General features: G+C 38.4%; 1 protein-coding gene across 7 annotated transcripts in view; it reads right to left on the bottom strand.

Moving 5' to 3' along the window:
- LOC113574752 (piezo-type mechanosensitive ion channel component 2) overlaps nucleotides 1–20,985 on the bottom strand; it is an 81,109-nt gene that overhangs the window by 55,134 nt on the left and 4,990 nt on the right. For all 7 annotated transcript variants that reach the window (XM_027005889.2, XM_027005894.2, XM_027005892.2 and 4 more), the window contains exons 3-4: nucleotides 14,231–14,326; nucleotides 5,353–5,478 (exon numbers count right to left, since the gene is read on the bottom strand). In XM_027005889.2, coding sequence (XP_026861690.2) covers nucleotides 5,353–5,478; nucleotides 14,231–14,326 — 222 coding nt within the window. The remainder of the gene's footprint in view (nucleotides 1–5,352; nucleotides 5,479–14,230; nucleotides 14,327–20,985) is intronic.

Raw genomic sequence — 20,985 nt, 5'->3', positions numbered from 1 at the left:
AGCTGGAGGTGGAATGTGAAGAGCACAGCTATAGAACCACCTCAAGGCCTCAATACTGAATATATACAAAGACAATAAAGTCCAGGAAAGTGTAGAGGACAGGATGAGCTACAGGGGGATGTGCTCTAAATAAGGAATGCTCGATTCATACTCTGACAGTGTAATAATAGAATTCTGTGGGAACAATGAACAATTGTTTTAACTGCACTGAGCCTCTTGGGCAAATAAATGGGTTTCTTCTCATATTTCCTCTGCATAAAAAGTTCATGAGAACAGTGGGTGCAGGAGAATGAGCTAGCTTTAAGTGTTGGAAAAAAACATATGCTGTACTTAATTGTGTGAGTGCAGCGTAAGCAATAAATGATCTGGGTGGCCTCCTCCTTTCATAGAGAAGTGGAGAAGTAATTGTAAGTTTTTGGTGCCCAAAGCAATTCAGAAATTATTTTTACAAAAGCACCTGTGGTGAAGTTGTTCCAAAGCCAATACCCTGCAGAAAACGAGAAGAACTCCAGCCACTGCCAAGGCTGTATTCATGGCCAAGCCCAGAGAAAAGCAAAAGAAAGGCCTTTAAATGGCTCTAGGGACAATGACAACAAAGCACACTGAACAACGCAGCGCTGCGTTGCATGCCAGATAGAAGCCTAGTTGTGTTCTTTGGTTTTATAGACAGTGTATATATATATATATATATATATATATATATATATATATATATATCAGTTCTATCAGTTCTATCTATCTTAAAATACAGACTGTTTGTTATTTAAGTGTTTTTGAAGAGTTAAGACTGTCTATTCTAAATCTCTGTACAGGACACTGAAGTCAGTGAAATTCAAAACCATGGCACCTTTCCAAGATGCACTGACTCTGTACTACATCACTAGCCCCACCTTGCATGGGTATAGATTTAAATCTGGCCTTTTTGGAAGGCCTCATGCCCAGAATATAGGGATATTTTTAGCACATGAGGGTTGAGTATCCTGGGGAAGACAATTCTTATGTTGAGCTATTGCAAGTTATAGGGGACACAAACACACTAGAACATGTCCGTGCATTTGTTATTATTACTGGCAGCTATTCAGCATGGAGACAAATGACAATTCTGCCTCATGGCTTCAGGACAAGGCTTCTGTAGTTCGTACAACAGCCAGGGCAAACAATGGCTTATTAATTCATATGACGAGGTCAGTGGGAGTGAAAGTGACGTCCGAATGGTGGGGTTTAGCAAAAATGCCTTCACATTCAAAAATCAGCATTCAGACTTGTCTGAGGCTTTGTGCATCCATGAGTCTACTCTACTCTGCAGAAGAAAAAAAAATTGATGCTGATAAATATTTACCTGAAAAACATATTAAAACCTCATTTTAAAGGTGTATGCTGCTTTCAATGACAAAACCTATCATGTAATACATTATGGTGATCCAATTTGCTGTAAAACTGCATGTGTTAATATCCTGATACATCCTGAAACTGGCACTATATAGCTGCCATAATCAAATACTGAACTTAAGCCCTCATTAATAATATCATTAATCGCTTTGTATAATTTTAGTTAGTACTGTAAATTGCCTTCTTTTACATTATTCTTGCAGTCATACTTGTGTAATATTATCATCTAATGCTCCTTTATATATAGCCTCTCTGATACTGCTTAATTCTTAGTGATTCTTAGTATTCTGTGGTAAACATACTAGCATACTAAGCATACTACCATATACCATCTACTGTCAGTATTATGCCTGCATACTATTAAAATGTTGATTGTTCAGTAAAATCTTTATTCACATGGGTAGCCTTTACCTTATTTAAAAGTGAATGAAGCTGGGCCAAATAAAGAACATTACTGCAATCACTGACCCTGTGACTGAAATCATCCATGTTCATGGTTAACACACTGCAGGACGTTCACTGACATAGTTCATTGACAGAGTGAAAATGCTTCAAACAGGGGCCTTGGCCTTCAGCACAGCTCTCGCTTTGAGCGTGGGGAGTCATTTTTCACTTCCTTTCATCTTTGAGCTTTGCCCAGCTCTCATCCACAGAAGGACTGTTTGTTTTCCTGCACCACAGCTGAGCTCAGAAGGACACACAGTTAAATCAAATGGCCTTTTTCTTTCTGTTTCTGTGGTTTTTTAATGACATGTTCAAATGTATTCCATGCCAACAGGGAATAAATTGGGAGTGAGACATTTCTGGCATGAGTTTGGCTTTTAGCATCGCAGAGAGATGTGAAAGATAGGAGTCAATATTATCAACATTGATCCCAGACAAACCTTGAAATAGAAATAAAACAGAATAGGATAGAATAGAATAGAAAAGAATAGATTCACATCCTGAATCAAACAATTTGACCACCAACATGCTCCCACAGTCTCTCTCTCTCTCTCTCTCTCTCTCTCTCTCTCTCTCTCTCTCTCTCTCTCTCTCTATATATATATATATATATATATATATATATATATATATATATATATATATATATTCTCTCTCTCTCTCTCTCTCTCTCTATATATATATATATATATATATATATATATATATATATATGAGATAGATAGATAGATAGATAGATAGATAGATAGATAGATAGATAGATAGAGATAAATGTCTCTACCATTCAGAAGTCAGTCCTATACTCTGTGTTAATCAAGCCAGACTCCTACAATTCTAACAACTGTTTTATCTTAAAACAAAAGTACAAATACATTATCAAAATGCTTTAATCCCCTAACCTACATTAACACTGGACATGTGCATGTTTAATGTGGTTTGTCCAAAGACCAGGTGTTTCCAAACTTCGTATGCAACTCAGCACCCACTTCCTGTATTTGGTGTGTGGGTGAGGACAGGTTGTGTTCTAACCTATGCACTGAGAGTAGTGTGTATGCATGCCTCATTATGTGGGACTCTGAGGATGTGACTGATACAAGATCTGTCCTCAACCACAGGCGAATGAGAGCCATGGAGTGCCTACATAGGTTCTGATTGTAGACATTTTGTTTTACAATGCCAAAGTGACATAGTCCTGTTTGTCACTATCATTGTCTAAGGACAAGAAGAAGTAACAGAAAATATATGTAAGGCATAAAGAATTGTATAATTATAATATGTTGACACTACTATGCACCACTATCTTTGTTTTAATGGTTGTTTTAAATTTGTTGATCTGCTATGTTTTATCAATAGTTTTTAAACCTATGAATTGCCATATTTTTTGTGTTGATACTGAAACAGTTTTAGCTTCAGATACTAACTGAAGTTTGACTGGGAAATCCTGGGTAATAGTGTGAAATGGGAGAGCAGCTATGAATAGTATAATGGTATCAGACAGCCATAAATGTGGAATGCTGCTCTTCAGGTGTGAGGCACTGAGGACGTAGAGGAGTACCACACTACTACACTCTGGGAAAAAGCACTCACCAATGACCCATGTGTTTTCTTTAGGCAAGATATGCAACGCATCCTAGTAAGGAAATAAACACTAGGATTAAACAAATGTGCAGAGTGTGTGTGTGTGTGTGTGTGTGTGTGTGTGTGTGTGTGTGTGTGTGTGTGTGTGTACATGTGTTCACACCGGCATGCGTTTGAGTGGGCGGGTGTGTGCATGTGTGAGTTTTGACTACATTTCTGTTCAGACATGACAAGCATAAATCAATAATACCAACTTTACACATATACTGCGGAAAGCTAGTAAAAGTGCTTGGTTCAACACTAGTGCATGCATGTACTGGGGTCACTGAGTTCGACTGTCAGTCACTACAATTCCAAAACCATATTACGTGGACAGCCTTTAAGATGAAGTGTCTTGGCTCAAGAGTGTTAATATTAAGTCGTCTAATTCATGTAATGGTTAAATGTTCGTCTGTGTTAAAATATTTCAAAAAAGCAAAAAGCAAATTATGTAACTATGATAAACTCCCAAAGCTAAACAATGTGATGAAAGACCATTAATATAAGTACTTTATTGTCTCTAATGAACATTAACTGAGTTATCTCTTATGAGCATTACATCATAACTGGTGTTTTAACAGCTGTTTTATATGAAAGTATTGAGTGAAAATTGCATATTGCTTGACACAATTTTTTCTAGATAACAATATAAATGGTTTCATATGCCAGCTGCTGTCTTCATCGCTTCTTTGCCCTGTGTTTGGTTTCAGTTAGAATTTGACTGCTAGATTCAGTACCTTCAATCCCTCACCACTGATGCATTTTACTCTGAATTAAACCATTTGTTTTTCTCATATACAAGGTTTTGGAACACCCACACTTGGCAGAGTAAACTTCCACTTCTTAATTAGCTAACTTATTTGACTGATGTAGCCACTGACCCATAATAAAGAGGGATTTTATATAGATCCATGTGTGTGTGCTTTGGGTCTGTGCTGTATAATACTTTTTTGTCCAGTGTGCATGTACAAACATGGCAAAACTGTTTGAAGTGGGCTTTATGGATCTAGGTTGGTGTGATGGTTGAGTGGATCGTCCTCACGAACATAAAGCCATAATGGCACTATGAAGTCATTGGTGCTGAATCATTTATCAAAGGGTTTGTGCTTAATGAAACACTGTCTGTATGTTCAAATCTCCACAAGAAAATGCATATAATTTTGTTGCATCTGAGCATGTCTCAAAGGTAAATCATAATCATGCAAACTCTCTGAGAATAAGGCTCTTAATACAAGTTTCTAACAGCTAAGCATGAGCAATGCCCGTCTAGACCAAATTTACATTTTACAGTGACATCACCAAAGAACCATTCGCACTAAGAAACAAAATAAATATTTTGCGAGGGTCTCTGATGAAAACTCAATGTTCAATCGAGGGCCCCCGTCGTCATTTGCACATTTTTATGGCTGTTCGTAGACACAAGACAGACGACCTCAGCTCCAGATTCAGCATTTGAATGCAGTTCTGCTGGGCTCTGGTGCTTTTCTGTTCATTATGTGCTGATCCCCATCTTGCACACAGATGTTGTGGCTTATTGCTGCATGGAGAGAGTGGCTAGTGCCAGTTGTGAACGCCACTGCTTGGGCCCACGCCCAGCCGCACTCTGGGGTACTGCTCTAGCCCCCTTGTGTCAGGGGTAACGCGATCCAGGCGAGATGCTTTGACCTTAGGTCACCCATGCCAGACCCGGCCCAGGTGCCGCTCTGCTCTCTGGGTGTTTGTTTTAGTCAGGATTAGAGTCGTGTATGGGAACCCAACCTGACCACCAGGCAGAGCTCATGTTTAAATGCATTTATTATAGCAGTCCACTGGTGTCTTTTTTATTGGCAAGGGGGTGCAGAAAACCTGGACAAGGCTGTTTGGAAGAGCTGGTTCTGAAAGTTGAATAGGTAAGGTACTTACAACTGAAATTGGGCTCTATGTTGTCTCCTGCGAGAAGGCTGTTGAGGGTGATCTGGTAAATGATGTGCAGCAGCAGGAAAGTCAAACTGGTGAAGCACAGAGATTTTAGCAAGCGCCCTGTGTGTCCTGGAAGAGAAACAGAGACAGATATGCATTTGATATATGCAGTCAATCTGTGAGAGTAAGGATATTTTGACATGCCACTGGCTTCTAAAATATTTTGCACATATATTCCTGCACAAATTCCATGCATCATCATTTTTAGTAATAAAATAGTAATAGAAACTTAAAAGCTGTAGGAATGGTGTGGAGCTGTCTTTGGTATCAGAAGGGCATTCTCACAAAGGGAAAACCCTGTCCAGGTGTATGAGTAAACGTTCACACAGGTGATCCTGTCTATTTGCCTTAAGGAAAGAGCTGCTGTAATCCAACACCATTAGGAGTAACAGCCATGTATTACAGACTGTTCTCACTCACTCACTCACTCACTCACTCACTCACTCACTCACTCTCTCACTCACTCTCTCACTCACTCACTCACTCACTCACTCACTCACTCACTCACTCACTCACTCACTCACTCACTCACTCTCTCTCTCACTCACTCACTCACTCACTCACTCACTCACTCACTCACTCACTCACTCTCTCACTCACTCACTCACTCTCTCACTCTCTCACTCACTCACTCACTCACTCACTCTCTTACTCACTCACTCACTCACTCACTCACTCACTCACTCACTCACTCACTCTCTCACTCACTCACTCACTCTCTCACTCACTCACTCACTCTTTTAGCTACTGGTAAACAGCTGGTGTTTTTGGCAGCTTGGGGGCCTTTCATTATGCAGGGGCCACTGGTCACTGTGTGAGTTCAGCGCCTATGCCATTTTCATTAAAAAAAAAATACAACTGCAATAGCATATAGAGGTATGCTATCAAGTGAGAAACATTTCATTTGACTTGTCCCTTGACACATGCTCTTTCTTGTAACAAGATAGGACACTGCAGTAAAAGTATCCTGACTCAGTCAGAATCGGAGCAAAGTACCAGCTAGAACTCAAGAACTTTGGAATGAGTATTTATTAGTAATAATATTGCTAGTCATCAGTGATGTCCAAGGTACACTCCCAGGATCAGGAGCACATCCATGGCTGAACTTCTTTACTGTCATGGGCAATTCCAACTCAGTAATTTTCTTCGTATTTGGAATATGCCTATACATCTCCTCTGTGGAAATAGAGTGTGGAAATCCCTTTTCCCCACATTAATGCCCTGAGGTTAAAATAAAGGGTCTAAAGAATTACCAGAAAATTCAGTTTATAACATTAGTGGGTCTAAAATTACAGTCTAATGGGGAGCATGGATAAGCATATGTGTCTCCTGTGATTAAAGTCAGACCTCATAAATCCACAGAAGCATAAAATAGAAAATATCAAAGGTAATGAGAGTGGGTAATTTTGTGTCCCTCTGGGACTCTGATAATTATTATTGTTCTACCCATTCGGACATTTCTACAATACATAATTCAGTTCATAATTTTTTTTCAGGTTTTGGAAGACACGAATGTGCCAAATTCAAATGAAAGGTCAGTCTTCAGAATTGATAGCAGACAGCAAATAAAGCTCTGGACAAAATAAATCACGCACATGAATATGTACAAATGTTAAAAGCAAAAGCTGCTGCAATACAGTGAAATGCAACTGTTTGTTTTGTTGTTAACCCCTCCATAGTGTTAAGCACATCCTGTAACTAAACATGTCACTAATTCATTATCTAAAATAAATCTGTTAAACATAATATCCAACATCACAGTCCCTTCCAGCATAGAAGTCCTCACAATAGTAACACCTGAGAGTGATGACTAGCGCCTTGAATTGAAAATGTTCCTCGTTTTGGCCACTGCACCAAATATGAGGAGTGAGGATATGTGCTTGATTATGGGCTGGACAGAAGAGTCAAACTGACCACAGACACAGCACAGAGCAGCATTCTCTTACACGCCATCAGAGTAGCCCTTCCATTCCTCCACAACAGATATCGCCCCACTGGTCAACAAGCTGCCACATGCAGTCACTTTACACTGATGTACAAGAGTAAGAGCTAGTAAATAATCCTGTGAATAAAACCTTGTAAGGTTGTAAGAGGAAGAGTAGGATACGTTAGTGGAACTTAAACAGGAAATCCCCCAAAAACTGTTTGGCTTCATCACAGAGCAGAATTTATGCCTCTCTTGTCTGCTGACCAACATCCTTACCTTTCTCTCTGATAACTCTAATTTTGCCCTGAACATTTAGATTATACCCTAAGTAGTAGCCATTTAAAATGGATTTCAAACGCTGTCCACAGGGATCTTCTCACTCAAACTGCAGTCACAGCAAAAGTACTATGTGCTATAAAATTAACTGTTTTGGAAAACATAAGTTCTGATTTCATAGACTCAGTAAAATGCATATGTTGACCATCGTGTTGAAAAATCCATAGAAACGCTTTATTAAAATGTTTAATTTTGCATTTTGTGTCCATGTCTTAGCCATGAGCTGGTTTTTAGATTAGGAAATTTAGCAATAGAGATGATAAACAAAAAACTCACAAAGCTGAGCACTTAGTAATTTCTGACTGCAAGTATTGAAAATGCATTATGAAACATTTTTGTGGGTTACAGTTATGACTGACAAACAAACACTTAAATAAATACCTATTCAATGTAATAATGGCATGCATATCCATGTGTTGTTGATGACTTCAGGCAAAGAGATTGGAAAAGGCAACAGATACAGCAGTAAAATGTCTTTACAATTTTTTTTTTATACAAAGGATAAGCTCATGGGCTGCAGGAGGCCCATCCTGGCACAGGAAGCTCAAATATGGACCATATGTGTTTGTGATGTCGGCAAAGGAGAACAAAGAAGGTTGTGTTAGTACATTCCCATAGTCTCACCACTTGGGCAACAGTCTTTTGCTTCCCCCTGATGACTTACTTCATCCGTTCCATGACAATTAAATGGTTTTCTGTGTTTAAATCTATTACTGCCTTGGTTAGACGTTATAAATACATAAATATATAGATCATGAGGACTGAAATAAAGTCTGCTTGGGACAGAAGAATGCTTGTTCTATGAAGCTCCTTGTGCCTGCCAGAGCCCAAACATTGCTGTCCTGAATTCTGAAATTTTATCATTTTAATTGTATTTGAATAACTTCCCTTGGTGAATTTGGCCTGCCAAAACCAGAAGAGAGCTGCTTATGTCCTTTAAAAAGCTCCATGATCAGAGCTTGAACCAGAGATACCTCTATGGGATATGTTTGGAGATAATGCTAAAGATGCCAGGTCTGTTTATACTGTCATTGATCTTGTATGAAAAGCTTTTACAAAGACACATCACTAATTGATAAAGGAACCCTGGTGTAATTTATGTGGTAATCTTATCACAGCCGCTATAAGCTTTTAATGCCATCAGAATATGTGGAATAACTCACCTGACATCTGATACTGTGCTTGCCACACAGGAGACAGTCAAACAAAATCAGATGAACTGTAAAATGTCACTCCACAGGGAGAAGCACTTATGCAGTGATTGAAATAATTGAGTTGAATCAATTCATTTTTGGACTGCAACTATTTCTACTGGGGGCTCTGGTAAAAAAAAAAAAAAAAAAAAAAGCTTACATGGCTTCTCATACACATTTAGCATCTCCGTATCTGTATTACATAAACAAGTGTGACAAAAGACTTATTGTAGTGCAGTGTTTTCAGCACTGTGCTTACAAATCTGGCAGAATTAAATTTTATAGTGTTTCACTTACAAATACTGCACATACTCTCTGACTGCTCTTATGTATGTCAGATCGTTTCATCAATTCTGCCCTACCTAAACACCCCATTTCAGGGATTATTAAAGATCCACAACAAAGTCAGCAAAGACATTCCTCAGAATCAGTCCCCAAAACATTAAAAGCCAAGGTATCTGAGAGCCAGAGGACATTTAGCCTGATGCCAGAAGGGCATGGCCTGCATGTTCTATGACCTTTTAGTCCACTTCTGATGGAATCGCACCATTATTCTGTAAAGTCTTATTCACTGATAAGCGCATTGAACCACACTCATTGTTTCTACCATACTGTAGCACAGGACTACAAAATCACTTATATTCCACTGTAGCTTTTTCCAGTCATCAGCAAACTGATTAAAATGACAAAGCTACTAAACACAATGTGTTAACAGACTACAAGCAGCAAGATGGGTCAAGTAAAAAAAAAAAGTTTTTATAAAAGTAAAAAAAAGAAACCCTTGGTGTGCATAGCACATAAAATGGAGCATAGGGCAGACGCCATTTCCTGGAGAAGACAGTGTGAGGCAAATTCATTAACTAAACAAAACAAATGCATAAACGTTTCCTTTTTAAAACACTCTAAATGTATTATCCTGTCAAGTGTTTAAGGCCATTCAGACTCCAGTTACACATGAACTTATCGGTTTCCCTTTTACAACAGTAGCAGTCTCCTCTCAACTATATCATATAATTGTGGCTGTATATGCCACTGTTGCAAAACATTAGACTGAAAATAAACATTCTAGAAGATCCAAACAGCACAAAAGGTTTCTACACACACACACACACACACACACACACACACACACGCACGCACAAACACACACACACACACACACACACACACATATATGTAAAATGGGATGGGACTCACAGCTCACAAGAAGTGTGTGTGTGTGGGGGGGGTGTACGTGTATATGTGAGGAGAGGGAGAGAGAGAGGGAGAGGGGTAGAGAGATTGAGAGAGAGACTAAGAAGGTGGCTAAGTGAGTCATAGAGATGCCAACAAAGAGCCTGTGCATGGATGAGTCCAAAACTAACCAACCCAAAACACAAGGATATTTTCCTGCACTAGCAGATGCTTCAAATTCTTTCTAAAATTACTTGATCTATATTGTTTATTAAAAATTTCTGTTTTTAACAAACAGAAACCAATTACACACTGTAAGAACACAGGATTATTTGCCAGGGTCAACTAAGATCTAGAAGAGTAAGCAGCAGTTAAATCAGTAGGGCTCTACCAAGCCTGAGCTTCCCAGCCCTGTAAGCATGGTGAATCATCGTTTTCCTGAGGAAGTGCTGTGAAGCTGCAGATCCACGAAGGTCAGGGTGTCTCTCCGGCCACCTCTCTATTCTGCTCTATTTCCTCAGGAAGCCATCTTGTCTCCTGCGTTCCCTCAAGTGGACAGATTACATCTGTTCTGAGACCAGGTCGCAGGATAACCTAGCCACCCCGTGAACCGCTGCTTTCCTTTCTTCAGTTTGGGAAAGTGTGATTACTCACTCTGTTTACAGAAGTAGGAACTTTGTGGAAGCAGGAGTGTAACTTAAATGTCAAACTGACTCTTGCTTAAGGTGGAGCAAATCAAAGTGATAGCCTTTATCTGAGTATTCTGAATACTCTGTCAGCCCAGTTATGTTTGAATCTATGTTTTAAATGTATTTTGTCATGTTTTTCTGTTCTTCTTTTTCCCCTGCTGCATCTTTAATTCTCTTAGTAGAGTTAACATCTTGATTAATATACAAAAAAGGAAAGGGTAGTAAACTAAGATACTGGAAATATCTGGTAATGTTAACATAGTTGGTAAACCAGCTGAGCTTTAACTATACATCTCCTGTAATTTTCACTTCAGTTACACCCAAGCACATATCATCACCCCAGAACAATTTTTTCTCAGGAGAGCTAAAGGGGTTTTGGCTTCATAATTAATGGCCAACATCTGGTGGTGGTGACGTAAGGGCCAGTCAAGGTGTACCGACACAGAATGACTCACCCACTTCCTGCTCTACTGGAGGGTCTTAACCAAACAAATACCCACACTGAGACGGCACAAGTAGCTCAGCATAAACTTACTGCTGCACACCCTTCTGGATGAGAAGGTCTAACACTTCACTGTTTAGGGGTCTCCTGGACTAACATATCAGTTACATGTTATAAAACCTAATCCAAATAATAGAAGATAGATAAAGGTAAATGTGAATGGTAAATGTAAATAAACATTGTTTGATTTGTTGATTTGTTGTAGCAATTAAGGAGATACAAAGCAGGCAAAAACTATGAATATTTTTCAGGTTTCTGAATAAAATGCTTCTATTACTCGGTAATCATAATAATGCTAAGGTTCAACATAAATATGCTTATTTCAGCTTTTGTCCATTCATAATCACTTTAATTTCTAAAAACAACATTAGGCTTAGCTCAGTTGGCAAAGTCATGTCATCTCATATGGCACTGAAATAGTTATGTCCTTTGATACCGAACATATCTATATGTTGATTTCCTCTGTAATGATGAACCATTGCCACAGATGTTGCATGGATTCTGAGATGTTATCATATAAGTCAATTTTGAGACTGGTTTTGCATATAGATTTTTAGCCCTATTATTAAACATATCACAGATTTTTCAATATACTGCTAATTCTTGGAGGTATGCTAGATTTTGTACTACAAACCATTTTAATAGCAGTGCATAGTGTTTTATTGAAAAGAAAAATAAAAAATAACTTTCTCTGGAGTGTGTTTTCATAAAAAAACAAATCGTAACATCATTCAAAGTACTTTTGGTTTTTAAAGTATGCAAATATATGCACGTTTTTGTATATGCAAATTAGATGGTGCTTTGTTGCACACGTGGATCTTTTTGAGAACTTCTGATACAAATATATATATATATTATTGGGACATCTGTTCTAGAAGTGTCTGTTAAAGAAGTGTACAGATGGTACAGATTTGGATGTTCATGAGTGTTCAGATGAGACTAACAAAGTATGAGGTGACAAGTTACTTGAGTACATTATGCTTTGATTTGATTTGATTTGATACTATTTAATTTGACTATATGAAGATTAATGATGCTCAGAGCTGATGTTTTTCTCCAGTGTTATGTTGGTTACTGAAGCACCAGTGAACTGGTAAGAAGCAGCATGGGGGAACAGCAGCTCCAGGGTACTCAACTTCTGATCTTCAGCTACTACTTTCTCTCTCTCTCTCTCTCTCTCTCTCTCTCTCTCTCTCTCTCTCTCTCTCTCTCTCGCTCTCATTTTCTCTGTCACTCTTTCTCTCTGCTGCTTTCTTTCTGTCTGTCTCTCAGTTCATTCTGCCCCTGCTGTACTCTGTATATGACTTCCTTCTTTGTGTTTTTTTGTCTTAAATTAATTGATACCAATTATTGGTATCAGTAACTCTGTGGGTTAATAATACTACTGTATCAGGCTGGAATCCACCATGCTACATGTTCCTACAGGCCTTGAAATGTGTGTCAAAGATGGGAGAAGCAGCTGCCACCTGAGGTGTTCCTCACTCAGCCATTTCAATACTGTCAGCATGTCAGTTAAACAAACTTTAATCATGAACTTCTTTGGGTAAGCCTTGTGTAGAAAGGATTAGATTACTTTAATGAAGCTTATCAGTGAAGCATCCAGATGGGAGACAAATATAGGTTCATTGATCACGTTATACTATTATTGATCCTATAAAAAGATATATAGCTCCATACAGTGTAAATGGCAGCTATGGATAAAATCTAAAACTGATTAGGGGTATTAAGCTAAAGATATGTTGAGTGGTAAAGCAAGCTAAAGATATTTTTAAGATAAATTATAAGATATCAACTTGAATATCCACTTATTGAAAATGTTTTACATCAGAGTTTTGTGTTGCAGGTAGAACTTGCCATGTTTCAGACTTTATTGGTTTAGAAAGCCCAGTAACTGCACAGAGTTGTCATCTCAGCACTGCATTTCAGGTAATCCTTTGCTGAATGATTCCATGTACACATTAAAAAGGTATGTATTCATTGTGATAGACACAGAAATACTCATTTTACCAGACTGGGTCGATTGTGAGTCCAGCGTGCTGCTGCGGCTCAGGGTTCAAACGATGGACATGATGACGTCATAGCTGAACTAGTGAACTGATGATACATGTGTGTGTGTGTGGGGGGGGGGGCTGAGAGGAGAGCAGAGACACACACTGCATTCCTCTCCTCGGACTCTCCTCCCCCTTTACACAAACACCACTCAGAGCAGCTCTCCACTCCTGCTGCTCTAAATGCAGATTTTGCAAAAAAATATCTGAATGTGTGGGAAAAACACAGAAAGGGCTCATTTAAAAAATATTTTACTGATGTGCATATTGCTATGGCTTATGTTAACTGAAACAGGTCTTACATGCACTCTGTACTTGTATGAAAGTACATGACACTTTTAGTAATTTTAAAAGAAAAGGTAACGAATTCCAGTGAAATACACTAGAATCGGTTTGGCTTATCAAAGGTCCCCAGAGGTAATGCAGTAAGGTTTAAAAAATAATATATATAATGAGTTCTAATAATTGATTTCTTCTGGACACCATATGAGATTTAAAGTCATAGATAAGCAGAAATTAGATTTGCAAAAGATGGCTGAGCCCTAGAAGAAGCATGTCTGTTCCTCATGCTTCTTCCTGGAAAACAGCGTGGAAAACGAAGATTATGGCCTTGATGATGGCACCCCACAGATGATATAAAAGTGTAGACGTGCACTTCCTTACATCCCGTACTGCCCACTGCTCATGGAATCATGATATTCCACTTTACACCCCAATGGTGCTCTGATTACACCCTGATTTCTCAAACTACCCTCACTGACATTTACATAAAATGATTATGCAAAATTGACAGCAGCTAATTAAAGAAAACTCTTTAAATTTAACCATAAATTTCCTAAATAGCAACATATCCATAGAGTTTTACAGTATGCATTTCCAAGCCTTTGAGTCGACAAAAGGGAAAGTCAGCACCTGAGTGTTTGACCATGGGCTTACTGGTGCTGAACTCTTACCTTGCATTGTTGTCTTTGTTGGTTCTGCAAATAGCGGTATGAGCAGGAGGTAGATGAGGTAGACAAAAGACAGCAAGTTGTACCGGAACAGACATGCTATAGCAAGGAGAGGGCAGAGAAAATGAGTTAGAATAGGTGCTTTATTTCTCACAGATAAACAACATACTACTTTATGACCAGACTAACTCAAAACTCTTATACAGCAGAGCCTCTAATTAGAGGTGGCAGGAATAGCACCAGACTTCTGCATATTAAAGGACTGAGATCATACAGAGTACTGCAGAAACCCTTCAGGGTATTAAGTGGAGGAGGGTTAGCCAATAGGCTTTGATTTTGCTAGCTCTGTGAGATACACTTGCAGAATTTGACATTCCTGTATGGTTTGGCAAAATGTTTTTACGATGTTGGGAAAACACCAAAATGTTCGTGCTAAAACAGGAGTAAAAACACAGATAACTGATAAGTCATTTCACACTGGCTTTCAAAATAGCTGGCTTTCACTCTGGCTTTCAAAACAGCTGTGTTTGAAAAAAATGTAGGCCCTGTAGCATGTTTTTTTAGAGTAATCATTTTGATCACACTGAAAAGATAATCTTCTCATGGAAGAGTTTCAGCACTCCTGAGGCATAACCTATCTGATTTGATTCAATGTGATTGAGAGTTTTGAGATAATTATTATGAATTGTGTTATTGTGATGAAGACACCTCATAAGACATCTTAGTCTCCATTTAAGATTGCAGGAGCCAGAAAGAAAGAAAAGTTTACATTAGTGAAGCAAGATGATCCCTTGATGATCTCTATTGGTAAAACACAAAAAGCTCTCTTTTCTCAGGTTAGATCTGATGGGAAATTTTAGAAATACATCACTGATGTTTGGTTTTAACAGTTTTTGTTTTGGATTAACCAAATAGCTGTATCTAGTAAGTGTATTTTTAGTTTAGGGGCAAAGGCCGTTGGACTATCTTGTGTTTGTTGACTACTACGTTTTGGCAGTTGCTGCCTCACTGTAATCTAAGAGACCCTGCCCTATCCTCTCCACAGCCCAATAAACGTCTGGAGCTCAGGAGGGAGCTGCGTCACAGAATACCCCAAACTGCACAAAAACTATTTGCGTAAATGAGGCTTATCACACTTGACTAAAAGAAAGTGAGTCACTGTATTCACTTCGTGTTTCTGAGGCTAGAGGGTCAGTGGCAAGAACCAAGGCACTGCTAGGCCAGAGCATCCTCGCTCAGCCAACAGGCAGAGGCGTCCTGACTGTGGCTAATTCTTTTTGCTCTATTTTTCCCCGACTCCTATAAAGGTTTTGCAAAGCTATGAGCCATTGTGTATTTTTCCAAGGACAATTCATTCTCATTGATTTCCTTCAAAACATAAGACTTGTTTTCTTTGACAAATTGTGCAGTGCTAATTGTATGAGGGCAGATGACGAAGGAGAGACCAGTCTCAGCTGAAGCCACATTGTGGCATTTCCAAAGCTGGAAATTAAACACAGTTTAAACCTCCCAACTGTCCCCATGTGGTCTGCTCCTGACCACACAAAAAATGTTTTCTTTAGCACTGAAAACCAGGAGATCAAACACTATTTAGCACAAAATGGAACATTTGCTGGGGCCCTTAATAAATTACACATTATCATAAATAAAATCTTGCTTCCCTCAGTTACACACTCAACAGGCTTAAACACAGAATATCCCACACAAAGCTGGTAAATGAGACACAAATGGTAGCTAAGTCATCAATAATTCTTGAGGAAGGATATTGTTAATGACTGTTATGGGCTACCTGTTGAAAGGTTAAATGATAACCTAAAGCTGAGGAGCTAATGCTGATACTCTTCTCTTTTCGTGAACCACACACTATTGGTGTTTCTCAGCACATGGTGCGTCTGAATAAAGAACAAATATTTTGACAACTTTGGGTTCTAAAAGGGCTTCCATATCAATATTCAGTTTTTTATCGTTTCATAGTAGGGTTCTTGAATCAGATTATTATGTTGGACCTCTGAGGGCAAGCTCACTCTTGGAGTATTAGCAGAATTAGCCTGCCGTTAACACTTCCCGGATGGTGACCCTTATACTGGCAGCAGCACAAAGCATTGGCCAGGGGCAGTGCTTTCAAATCAGCTGGGAAAAAATGATGGGCCATAAGCAATCAAAAATATGCCATCTCCCAAATTGATGAGTGCTTGTTTTTTTACCTTGTAGCAAACACTAGCTCCCATTAGCCAGGTATACATTATGCAAGTTAAAGCAAGCATGCACTGCTGCTGTAGGATATCCCTGCAGACACATAGATATACATGCTCACTTTTACAAATTATCACTATTTTCACAGGGTTGAGATTAAGCAATCATCACACCTCATCCAAGTATTTTACTTTATAGTAAACAAAGTGAACAGGCCTGTTTGGATTTGGTCTTCTTATCAAAATAGGTTTTTTAGTGTTTTATTCACTGAATAACTCTGTTGCGGGCTGATAGGACACAAAAAGTCAACATAAATTAAAATAGCTTCAAAGCTGTTTAGTAAAACTTATGTCACTGCTTTGCTTTCTGAAAGTCACAGGCTGCTGGTGAACACTGATATCTTAGAATGAACATAATTAAGACCAATAAGTCCACATTCATGTGAAGAAATCAGACACTCTCTTAGTAGTGCTACAGTGAATCTTTGCTGACTGATGAGCATTCTAAATAATTGGATTGGTCTGGATTGGACCTTTACTGGAATTCATTCAATAAAACAGGCACCAAAGAGTAGAAAGAGAAGGGTAACAAAAAGACACTGAGTAAAAAAATGCATTGCACTATGCTACATAAAAACGAAAAGGTGAAAAGAAGGACAAATACCACACTTATTTGTAACCCCAAAAGTAACCTGTTTAATGAATAATGCCTTTAATGATTATGCTTAATATCACTGGCATTAGTATTGTGCCGAAAGAAACCTAAGCAGCTCATTTATGCTTTAAAAATGATAACTGAATACTGTAAAACATTCATTTAAATTTCAGTCTTTCAGTCCAAATCTTGCTGGTTAAGTTGGCAAGACCTTCACCATTTTAGCTAAACCAGCAAAGCATACACACTTTGAAACCGTTTTGACTGTACTTCCAATTTCTGTAACCCTTTCCCTTCAAATAAATGTCTTTATTCAAGTCTTAGTATTTTCTGTGAAATTCTGGTTTTCTCCTTAGGTCCATAAAGTACCTCTAATTGATAAGGTGGAAGGGTAATTTACATATTTTAATAAAGGAAACAAAGCAAAGAAGGACATCTTTATACAAGATTTGGACAGGAGAGCGGTGTTGTTGATCCAACAGTCACTCATTTAAATGCACTCAAGAGAACTGCTGCAGTATCGGTTTCTATAGAGATGATAGACATGCCATTCCACAATGAAAAAGCAAAGCACGCTGCTATGGTAGCTGTGTCACTCAGAGGTATTCTTAACATCAGTCATTTCTTTTGTAAGGTAAGTCCTAGTCGCAAGGTTTGTTTGAATGTAGGAGGCTTGTAGTTTCAAGATGGCTATAATAAGAATGCTCCTCTTACTGAGGCAGACTCAGAGTACACTATGCCGTACACGAAAGTATGTTCATTATGGCATGTTATGACTTTGTTTAAATGTGCTGGTAGTAATCTTTGTAATGCATGGCAGTGACTCATGCAAGTCATGCGATTTATTCTCAACAACATGTGCGGTTGATTAGAAGTGAAATGAATACACATCATAATTTAATAATATTGCAGCCATTTAGATGTCAAATATGTCCCAAAAACCTAGTGTTATAAACATAACTAAAGCCAGTGGACTAATTCCAGTGTTTTTGCTAATTTCAGCCTTTTGACTTTTCAGTGCCTTTTCAACTTTTTTAGGCATCAATGGCTCTCTTTAGTTTTCGCTGTGAGTCAGAGCAGCTCTGGTGTTCCTTGTCTATGTGGCTCATGTGTGGAGGAGTTCTGGCTTCAAACAGTGTCTCTTGGCACCCCTGTAGGTCACTGTGCCCTTTCTTTCAAATGAGTCACCTAACCAAGCATATAGCCAAAAAGACACGTAGGCAAAAAACAACAACAACTTCTGAAACAATACACAGACCACTAACCAGTAGGTCCCAAAGTAGATCTCATTTGGAGACTTTGTACTAAAAGCAAGTAGCATATGTGAAGACACATGCTCCTGGGTTTGCATTGTAACATTCTGGCATTCTGTGAACACAGAAAGAAATCCTAGTCTGAAAAAACCTAGTTTGAAAGAAAAGACTTAGTTTGCCCTTTCTAATTGTACTTCTAACTGTATTTTATCAGTTCAGTGAACTGATTATCAATCTAGACCAATCATGCATTTTGTCCTTAGGCAGACAACAGTGTGTTGTGATTTCAAACATGCTTACCTGAAAATATAGACATATTTCAGGTTGGCTGCTAAGGCTACAGGTTTTTATTTGGTTAGCTGTCAGCTTAGAGGGTTCCAACATTCCTAATGTGAACATTTACATCCAACCCAAATATGATGGTGTTGACTTTGAAGTAATACCAAAGCTGACAAAAATATGTCCAAAAATTATTAATACCAAAAAAATTATTTAAAAATTATACAAGAGCTAAATATTAATGTAAACCATAAATGTGTCAGTTCATTGATGCTGGGGAATTTATGGGAGGTTGAGAGGACTGGAACCTCAGGCAGGAAAAGTTTTTTATTTTATTTATTTATTTTGTTTTGTGTGTGTGTGTGTGTGTGTGTGTGTGTGTGTGTGTGTGTGTGTGTGTGTGTGTGTGTGTGTGTGTGTGTGTGTGTGTGTGTGTGTGTGTGTACAAAGCATAACCTTGCTCATTCTGTTTACAAACACACAATCACACAGGAACACATACTCACACTGTCATACATTATTTTTCATGGTTCTGTTTTCTTTAAAACTGTATAATATAATATGGCTATTGTTAAAACCAGCTTTGAATACTGTTTAAAATGGTACAACAAATTAACAAAACAACCTACTGGACCACACCCTTGCATCGTTTCCTTGTAATCATGATCAATTCACTGAATTAGTCTGTTTAGACTGATTCCAAAGAGGAATTATTCACAAACTTAAGTCAGCCACTATACATGACTCATGCAGTACCTGCTGTTTTGACAAGGTGTTAACATAATCCTCAAGTGAATGAAAAGGTCCAGACCAGCATGCAGAGATCATTCATGCACCAGGCTACCAGAAAACGTCTTAGCTAAGTGAGAGCAGCCGATGCATGGTCATCATCACTCAGAAAACAGGCTGTCCATTTGGTGCTTTGTCAAAGCTGTACCACTTTAAAAGCTTTTTTATTATATTACTATTATATCAGCCTATTAAAACACAAGCAGAAGCCCTAATTTAAATGTTCTGTTCCAACAATATTGATTGCTTAAGATAGAAGCCAACTGGTGGTCATCAAAATATAAAAGAGTATAATTTCGCAGGCAACAATATGGTGTATTATTAAGATAAGATTTCAGTGTCAATATTGCTACTGTCGTTGCTTTCAGATGGTAAATATGTGGTAAAAAAGAACATCTAAACTGGATGACAATGCAGAAAGATTATAATTTCAAACTATTTGGGTATAAGTCGGATCTGTATAAAAGTCTCATTTGGGTATTTGATTCAGTGCACATTTATGAGAAACTATAATGAGATGGATAGCAGATTATAATCAGATAGAACAAAATAGCAGATATTTTCATATGTAACAAAAATATACATACAACTGTGGAAGCTTTATACAAACCTCTGAGCCCTGATTATCTTAAAGGCAACAGGATTGCCTTTAAAAGAAGAATGTGTACTAGATAATATCTGAACAGGTAAGTATTTTCAAAAGTATTATGGGGCTCTGCCCTGCTGATTCATAGATGGATCAACTGTAGACCGTTCAGCAAAAACAGATCTGCCACAATGAATTTAGCACTGTAATCTTCTACAGTTAATATGCACTGATAATTTAAACAAAGAACAATTTCGATAACAGTTACCATTCTGTGATATGTATATAGATAACATGACAACATCTAGCTTGGTGTGATGTTTGCTTTGTCTGCGAATGGACGCTTCACAACCAAAGAGCTCAGGCATCATTCAGTGGGGTCCATGCTGGAGCAGCACTGTATTGTTAACCTTCAGCGTCCTCTCGTCACTTAACACGTCTCACAAACACAGCGGGCTTGCAGCTGCGTCTCACTCCCTGGCTGGTCTGGCCCAGCTAGCACTGCTAGAGAGGACAGCAGGAAGATGTGCTGCCATAATATAACCCCAGAGCCACCAGCAAAATCCAACAGCTGACTACTGCTGTTGTCCAGGTGCACTTACATGCAAACTTCTATAAATGTTTCCGGAACAAAATAAGGTTGTGCTCGTGCTGCTATTGAGAAGAAGAATCTACTAGAATGATAAGAAAATAGTATTATCATAAATAATTATAATAACATATGGATTATGGAGGTTATTGCATCACATCCTGGGATTTTGCATATATGTCCAAAAGATAGCCAAATCATCAGAGGGATTTCTACACAGGGATAAATAAAGTCATACAACTGCAATGGCTGCACTCTGTTTTTTCTCCACAAATCTGAGCTTTCTGAGGGTGATATACAGCTGGCCTGTTTCTGCTAACCTCTCTTTAATTGCAGGGGTGAGAAAAAAAGCTGGATTTCGTGTGGCAGAACGAGTGAGCACAAAAGGTGCTTTCAGGTAACTGAGTGTATTTCA

This window comes from Electrophorus electricus, chromosome 10, assembly GCF_013358815.1.
Source record: "Electrophorus electricus isolate fEleEle1 chromosome 10, fEleEle1.pri, whole genome shotgun sequence".
NCBI lineage: Eukaryota > Metazoa > Chordata > Actinopteri > Gymnotiformes > Gymnotidae > Electrophorus > Electrophorus electricus.
The sequence above is the reverse complement of the archived record's forward strand: the minus strand, read 5'-3'. Positions and strand labels throughout refer to the sequence as shown.